Below are 8,631 nucleotides of genomic sequence, written 5' to 3' on the forward strand. Positions count from 1 at the left end.
CAGCGCCGCTTTGCTTCTTCGAGGAAACCAAGCCCCTCTCTCTGACTCCCAAGTTTTATTTCATTTCATCCCCTCCCGAGCAGAAAACACCAAGTGCCACGAGTTTTTTTTCACACCAAAACACATCCTCACCCACACCACGTCCAAGCCAAACTGCAGGAGAGCGAACTCGAGGAAGGACGACTTAAATACACTCGCTTAAAAACCCGACACGCCAAAGAAACCCTCGACAGCGCCGTGCCGAAGGTGGGTCCCGTATAAATACAGTGCAATAATTAAGGTACAATTTACAAGGGCAGGAGGAGAAGCCTGGAGGGAGGAACTCTGCCCGAAGTTCCCAAGGGGATGGGGTCGGGGCAGGATTTTCCCCCCCCCCCCCGGCGCATCCTTGCTGCGGGACGAGGCCATGGGGAGCACAAACCCAAGCGGCCACATCCAGCCCCAGTGCCTGGCACCCAGGGGAAAAATCAGCGCAGGGAATGGGCTCCAGGTTGATCCCAGCATGGGGAGAGGGGGCCAGGCCTCCGCGCCCCCCAGCGAGGAAGGGGAAAGCAGTACAATTAGGGAAAAGTTGGGTTTCTCTGTGCGGGGTGCAGCTGGGAAGGAGCGAGGGGTACGCGGCGCACTCGGCTCTGCCGCTGGCACAGCCACACCGACCCCCCCAGCCTGCTCCCAGCTCCCCCCCGTCCCAGTCACCACCACCTCCTGCCCATTAAGCTCCAGTTCAGCCCCCCCCAGCACCGACAGCTCTCAGGGAGCCGGCACAGGCAGGAGAGGGGATGCTCCTTGCCCAGCAAGCAGTTTGCTGCCTGCTGGTTTAAGAGGTTCAGCGCCCTCCCCTCTTTAACAAGAGGTGATTTCATCTTTGCTAATAGTTTTTAAGGCTATTTCAGCTCCGGGGGGGGGAAGCAACACCTCGGTGGCGTTCCGTCCATCGGCTCAAACCCCAGGAGAGCTGCACCATGCCCCGTAATACCCAAACAAGCAGCCACCACCCTGAAGCACCAGTCGGACTGGGGAGCAAGCCCCCAAATGTGACCCCACACCCAGCAAAGCCCCTTCTGGGCAGGGGTTTCTGTGCTGCCCGGGGGGGCTGGGGTGCCCCTAACCCCGTGCCATGCACACAAAGCCCCCCCAGGTCTGCCAGCAGCCCCTCAAGCCGTGGGGGTGACGGAGGGGAGCACGGCCCTGGGACCCCCAAACCCCCCCAGGAGACAACAACCACTGCGCTTTCCATCCCACCCACCTTGGGGACAGGCACGGGGGGGGGACAGCAGGCAAAAGGGGGGTGGCATCGGGGAGCAGAGGCTCAGTTCTTCAGCAGCTCCCCCAGGTCGTACGCCTCGAAGAGGTCGCTGACGCCCTCGCCGTCCTCCAGCCCCCAGAGGTAGTCGTCCTGCTCCAGGGGGGGCGAGAAGGTGACGAAGGGGCCCGAGTCCAGGTAGGAGGGGGCGCAGGGCAGCTGGTCCTCCGTCTGCTGCAGGAGGTGCTGGGGGGAGCCCAGCAGCCCCGTCCCCACCTCCAGCAGGGAGCCGGGCCCCCCCGGGCTGGAGAGGGGCAGGGACGGGGACAAGGATGGGGCACGGTGCCCGTGGAGGGGCTGCGGGGATGCGCCGGGGGGCTCGGGGTTGTTTTGTAGGGAGGGGTGGGTGCTGCTGTCCTGCGGGGGGGGAGTGGTGGCGGAGGGGACGCCGTGCTGCTTGGTGGGGCTGTCCTCCGGGATCTCCTCGGGGCACAGGTACACCTCGATGGGGCCGTTGGTGCTCTTCAGGTGGAGCTGCAGGTTGTCCTGGCCGGGCAGAGCAGGGCTCAGGGGGCACCCAGGGGGGCACCCAGAGCCCACCCCGCTGCCCCCAACCTGTGTGAGGTCCCAGCAGGGCACCACCCCACACCCACCACCCCTAAAGGACCCGCTCAGGGTCAAACAGCCCCATGGAGACACCCCAAAAGCGCTCGGGGCAATGCTGGGCTGCACCGGTGAGATGCCCCAGATGGCACCGCGGGGCACGGGGCGGGCACGGCAGCATCCCGGCACCGACCCCACTGCTGGGGGACAGCTCCCGGCCCCACACACACCTCGCTGAAGTCCGGCACCTCCAGCCTGGTCTCGGGGGGAGCCTTCACGGCGATCACCGTCTGCTCCTGGAAGTTGCTGATGGTGCGGAGGTCCTGGTAGGTGACGTACGCCAGCGTGGGCAGGGAGGAGGTATAGGAAAAAAATAAAAAAAAAAAAGCAGGACCACGAGCGGGATGGCCCCAATTCCCCATCCCACAGCGCTGCCACCAGGCAAAGACCCCCCAAGGACACGCGGGAGAGCCATGCGGGGAAAAGGAAGGGAGAAAATGGGACTCGGAGGGGGTCCCCCAGCCCCCCGCGGCCACAAATCTCCCCAGGCAAGGATATCTCTGGTTGTCCTCGTGGTCCGTCAGCTGCCGGAGCTGCAGGGCGCAGTCCTGCAGGAGCTGCTCCAGCGCCCGCTCGCCCTTGGCCAGCTCGGCCAGCTCCCCCCGCAGCGCCTGCTGCTTGGCCGCCACCGCCGCGTCCTCGAAGATCCCCGTCCCCCTGCGGGCGGAGAGGTGAGGACCCCCCGTCCCCCGAGCCGCCCCCTCCCCAAAAAAACCGACCCCGCGCATCCAGAGCGCCGCCTACATCCACTGGATGTTGTTCTTGGACTTCTTGCGGATGAGCTGGATGCCCTCCAGCACGTTGGTGATGTCGTAGATGCGGCGCTTCTGCACCCCCAGCACCTCGGCGGCGCGGTTGAGGTCCAGCACGCCGTCGGCCGACTCGCTCAGCAGGTGGATGAACTTCTTGGTCAGCAGCCCCAGCGAGGTGTCGTAGCGCGTCTTCTCCCCGGGGGATTTGGGGGCTGCGGGGAAAGCAGAGAGCCGTGTCCCCCCCCACCCCATCATTTCCTTAGCCTGGGGCGGAGGCGGCACGGGGCTGGCCACGCTGGGGTCGCTAAACCTGGTGGAATCCCCAAACTGGCGGAAAAATACCCAAGAAAGAGCCCAGATCTGCCTCCCCAGCCCGCCACCCCATCCCCCAGGGGTTTTTCTGCCCGCACAGCCCTGCGAAACGGGGGTGTCCCCCCCCCTCGGCACCCCCAACTTACTCCTGGGGCTGGGGAGCTGCGCCAGGGTCCTGCCCTTCCCCTTGGGCGTGCGGAAGTCGAGGCCCTCCAGGTCCAGCTTCCGCTTGGCCTGGAGCAGGAGAGAAAAACCCGCACTGGGGCAGGGCCGGGCTCCCCCCGGAGCCCCCCCCCGGAGCATCGCGGAGCCCTGGGACCCCTCAGCAGACACCAACACCCCTTATGGGAAGCGCTCCCGCTCGGCACCCCGGTGCAGGCGATGGGGCCACCAGGGATGGTTGGGGTGGGGGGGCCGGACCCCCCCACATCCTCCCAATTGCTTCCTGCCCGGGGAAGCCGCAGGGATTTCCCCTTTTCCCCTCGCCCCCAGCTCCTGGCACGGCTCCGGGGGGCCGAGCCCTGGGAACGGGAGGTGCCGGCACCCACAACTGCTGGGAGGGGGCGGCGAGAATGGATCCTGCCCCCCCCCCCCCACTCCGGACCCCCCCGGGTGGTCTGAGGGGCACGGGGCTGCTCCCCAGCACCACCACCCCGCCACGGGGACCCCACCACCACCCGTGGGTGCCCCCAGCCACCTGCACCCAGCTGGAGCAAAGTGGGGGGGCAGTCAGCGGGGAGGGGGGGGGTCCATGGGGTCCTTGGGGAGGGGACACCCTGCCAAGCAGCTCCTTGGTGTAACCCCCAAGGGACCCCCCCAACCTCCAGCATCACTTTGGGACCCCAGGAAGCAGGGGGGGGGGGGCAGAGCAGAGCCGGGGGTGTCAGCAAATCGCCCCCCCCCCCCACAGCAATGCACACAAGGACCCCCCCCATCCCCTCACACAACCACGAGGACTTTCCCTGGAGAGAGGGGGGATAAAATTTGGCTCAGCAGCAGAAAGCAGCCCCCCAGTGCCCCCCCCCGGTGCCTCCCCACTCCCCCCAGAGCCCCCCATCCCCCCCCCATCCCATACCTGCTCCCAGGCCGGGCTGTCCCACAGGGCCCCCCCCAGCACGTCCCTCATGGCAGCGGGGTCCCGGTGGCGGCTCGGCACAGCTCCGGCTCCCCGGGGAGCGCACCCAGCTTCGTGGGGAGGGGCAGGAGAGAGGCGCCGGGGGCTGTTTTCCGCCCCCCCAGGGAGCCAGGTCCCTCCCGAGCTCCTGTGGGAATTCGCTGCCTCCCCCGCACCCCCCCCCACACACACACACCCGAGCAGGTTTGCCCCAATCCCCGGCTCTGCCCCCGAGCTGCCGGCACCCCAATGGGGAACGGGGAGCGCATGGGAAACGCCTGCCCCACAGCAGACCCCGAGCAGCTGCCAGCGAGATTTGGGGTGGGAACAGGGAGGGGGGGGGACATCCAGGGCCCCCCTCCTGCTGGAACCCAAACCCTGACCCCCCTGGACACCCCCAGCCGTGGCCACCCGCGTGTCCCCGTCACCAGGAGTGCAGGGCTTTGGCTGCTCCCCCTCTCCTGGAGCAGTGGGGAAACTGAGGCACGGAGCCGAGCCAGGAGGGGGGGGGACAACTTGGTCCCCTCGTGCAGCTGGGGGGGGGGAGGCTCCAGCCAAGGCTGGGACACGGCCACCAAGGACAAAGGACAAGGGGGTCCCCTCCTGCGTCCCAGCTGCCACCCCCCCGGCCGGGCAGGATTAGGCACACGACAGCTGAGCCAGGCACAGCCAGACCCCAACGGGGGGGGGGACAGGACGGAAAGAACCAGAGCAGGCGGCCAAACCCCAAGCCCCCCACCCTTGGGGACACCGTGGGACCCCCCCAACACCACCCCCAGCCTGGGGAGGGGGCACTGCAGCGCCCCGATACGGGTGCTGGGGGTGGGAAAGGAAGAGCCAGCAGGAGCCTGAGGTGTTGGGGGGGGGGATTAAAAAAAAAAAAAAAAAAAAAAAAAGGGGGGGTCCGGGCCCCCCGCCAGCTCCTCCTGCCAACAGCCCCGGCGCCAGGGGCTACACCCAGCGCCCAGCCCAAGCATCAGAGCAACCTCTCCCCCCGGGGGCCGCGGGCGCTCCTCCTGCCAACGCTGGGTTTCAACAGCGCCGCTGCCTTCCCCGGGCTTGCCCGGGCTCTGCCCGTCACCGCCACCCCCCCAAAAACACACACACACACCCAGGGCCCCCCCCCTTGGAGCCAGCCCCGCCACCCCCCCACGCTCCCCAGGGCGTGGGAAAAGCAGCACCCGAAGTAAAAGGGGGGTAAAGGGGGTACGATGGGCCCGGCTGGGGGGGCACGGGGCACCCCGGGGTGCCAACACCGTTTTGGGGACGTGGTGGTGCCAAGGGTGCTGGGTCTGGCCATGGGATGCCGCCCTCCCTGCCCTTTGGGATATGGGGTGGGTGTTTTTTTTTTTGCAGAGCCCCCAGCTAAAGCCAGATTTTGGGGGGCTGGAGGTGGGGAGGGGGGGGGTCAGCCCTTGGCCACAGGATGGGGAGCTGGGAAGGATTGGGTCCGGGATGGGGGCGGCAGCACCCCGGGGTACTGCTGCCCCTCTGAGGGTCTTGGGGCATCTCCGACCCCTCCAAAAACCCCAAATCCTGCATGGAGCAGGGAAGGGATGTTCCCGAATGAGAGAAGCTGAAGGGGGGGGGCATGGAGCCAGAAGGAGCCCTGGCAGCGGGGTGGGGGCCCACAGGGTGCCCACCACCCCCACGCCCATCTGCAGCACCCCAAAGTCACCCCTCCGCTGGGTGGCTGTGGGATTGGGACAGGTCAGGGAAACCTGACCTGTAAAGCTGGGGGGGTGCTGAGGGGTTCGGTGCCCCCCCGAGGGGAAAGGGCACCGCTCATGGTGCTGCCACCCCCCCCCCGCCCCAGCTGCTCTTTGCACTGCCTTGCCCTGCCCGCTCGCACCGAACCCACAGCGGACTCTGAACCCCTTTTCCCCAGCACGGAGGGGGTGGGGAGGGCCGGGACCCCCCCCTCCTGCAGGCTGAGGCGCTCCCCGAGGCTCCTTGGCAGCCCTACAGAGACCCTACAGGGATCCCATATGGCCAACAGAGGGGTGGGATCGGCCCCGGCTGACACGGCTCCGAAATGGGGGGAGAGGGGTTGGCCAATTCTGGGGACCCCAAAGCAGACACCGAGGGAAACCTGGGGTCTTTTGGGGTCAGGGGGGACACCCGGCCTGCCTTCCTGCAAGGGGACACGGGACAATGTGGGGTGGGCTCCTGGCCATGGCCACGCGAGGCAGCTGGGGCGAGTGTCCCTGCCTGTATGGCACGAGTCCCGCAGGCAGGTGGGAGCGGGGAGGAGGCTCCTTATCTGCTGGCCCCGGCTCTGCACACAAAGGTGCTGCTCGGGAGCGTGCCCGAGCCACCAGGGCCACGAGCCACTGCAGCGGGGTTCCCAAGAGCAGGGTCCCCAGGAGTGGGGTCCCCAGGAGCGGGGTCTCCACCTCGATGCGCACCCCGCAGCCAGCACTGGGACAGACCAGGACCCCCCAGCACAGAGCGAGGTGCCCGCAGCACCACGGGAGCCCCCCCGGAGCTGTACAGGGTGGGGGGACGTGGGCAAGGAGCACCCTGAGCACCCCCCAGGCACAGCACCGAGCAGGGGTGGCAATGCCAAAGAGACCCCAAAAAGCCCTGCGACAACGCAGGCGCTGTGTTTGGGGGAATTTGGGGTGTTTTATGGGAAGGGGGGGCGCTGAGTGTCTCTGAATATAATCACCCCCAGCAGCACAGGGCACGGCATCCCACGCTGTGCGGAGACAAAGGCGGCCAGAAGCAGCTCCCAAAGCCGGGGAGGGGACAGGTGGCCCCATAGCCCCCCCCCGGGACGGGGCCGTGCAGAAGGCAGCAGCCAGGACAGACCCACATGGGTTTGGGGAGAGCAAAAAAAATAATAAATAAATAAAATACAAATAAAAACTCTGCCCCCACCGCAGCGCCGTCCCCAGCTGGCACCAGGCATCAGTGCCCAGGGAAGGGGGGACAACCAAATAAATCGGGACGCTGCTGGGAGCGAGCGGGGTCTGGGATGGCTCCAGCCCCGGGGAGAACAGAGGCGCACAGTGAGGGCTGGACGCACGCCCGGGGCCGGCAGGAATTAAATGCCAGCCCCAGCTGCCAGCGGGACCGGGCAGATTTTATTTTTTTTTGGGGGGGGGGCCCCCAGGAGAAGCGGGCCCCGATACCGGGCAGCCTCAGTTTCCCCATTTGGGACCCACGGGTTGTGCGAGCGCAGCGCCTGTCACTGCTGGGTGACATGGCCCAATGGGGCTGTCACCGGCACCCCCCCCCCAAATAAATAAATAAATAAATAAATAAATAAAAATAAATAAAACAGCCCTCAAAAAATAAAAATAAAGCAGCTCCCAGCTCGGCTCCTTCCTCCCAAGGAGGAAGAGGATGGTTTCACGTCGAGCCCCCCCCCCAAAAAAAACACCACTGCAAACCCCGGGGGAACCAAGCTTGGGCGGCGGAGCTGCAACGCCCCAGCCCCGTGTGCCCCCCCCCGGACGGGTCACGGCAGCAACCCAGAGCGGGAGGGTGGGGTGGGGGGGAAATAAATGAAAATGTTTAAAAAAAAAAGCAGAAAAAGGGAGAAAAGAGGAAGGCGGGAGGCAGCCGGGGAAGTTGAGAAACGCCCGTGCCCTGCCCCCCCCCCCCCCCCCCAAGGCTCGGCGGTGCAGGGGGACCCCCAGAGGAGCTGCACGACCTGGGGGGGGGCTCCTGGCATTGCCCCCCCTCCCCTCCTTGCTCCCCACCCCGTCCCCTCTTTGCACCGGGCCGGCAGCTCCCCCCCTGCCCCCCTCCCATCCCACCACCACCCCCCCCATAAAAAATAATAAAATAAAGCTGGGTTGGGGGCGCAGACACCTTACCGGCAGCCGTCCCGCCGAGGCCGATCGGAGGGTCCTGAGGTGGGGGCTCTGGGGGGTGGCGAAGAGGCAACCCCCCCCCTGCGAGGAGCCCCGGCTGCAGCAGGCTGCGGGCAGGGGGGGGCTGCACAAAGCGGAGCCCCCCCGCTCCGAGGAGCCCATGGCCGGCACGGTTTTTTTGGGGGGCCGCTGGGCAGAGGGGGGCGGGGGGGCCGCGCCCCCCCCCGGGGCTGGGGACACTCCCCGGGGCAGCCGCAGCATTGCAAAGTCCTTCCGAGAAGCCGGCCCGGGGGAGGGATTTGGGGGGGGGGGGGGGGGGAAGAGAACCGAGCGGCTCCACGGGGCGGGGGGGGTCACGGCATCACCGGCGGCTTTGATTATTTTTTTTTGGGGGGGGGGGGTCGTGGGAATCCGCCGGGCGCGGACCTAAAGCACCCCGGAAAAAAAATCAAATAAAAAATTCAAAAAAAAAAAGGCGCGGGGGGGGGGCAGGAAAAAGGAAGGCGGAAAAGGCGCGCTCGGCCCTAAAAACACCGCGTTTCGCCCCAAAATCGCCGCGTTCGGCACCAAAATCACCTCGCTCGGCCCGGATGGGGCCGGAGGGGGCGCGTCCCGGTGCCCCCCCCGCGGTTGTGCCCCCCCCCTCCGTGCCGGCCGCTGCTTTTCCTCCTCGCTCTCCCCGGGTTTTTTTGGCCTTTTTTTTTTTTTTTTTTTTTTTAAGCG

The 8,631-nt window shown here is 66.7% G+C and overlaps 1 protein-coding gene across 1 annotated transcript; it reads right to left on the bottom strand.

Annotated features, from left to right (window-relative positions):
• Positions 1-64: 64 nt before the first annotated feature.
• On the bottom strand, positions 65-8,169 carry E2F2 (E2F transcription factor 2; the record flags this gene model as incomplete). The annotated part of the gene is made up of 6 exons (XM_082777663.1): positions 65-1,789; positions 2,077-2,191; positions 2,405-2,563; positions 2,651-2,870; positions 3,117-3,204; positions 7,912-8,169. 6 exons carry the CDS (start codon positions 8,167-8,169, stop codon positions 1,310-1,312), a joined length of 1,320 nt encoding a protein of 439 aa, XP_082633789.1. The 3' UTR covers positions 65-1,309.
• Between the last annotated feature and the right edge of the window lie 462 nt (positions 8,170-8,631).

This window comes from Aythya marila (assembly GCF_965140915.1).
Source record: "Aythya marila genome assembly, chromosome: 22".
Lineage (NCBI taxonomy): Eukaryota > Metazoa > Chordata > Aves > Anseriformes > Anatidae > Aythya > Aythya marila.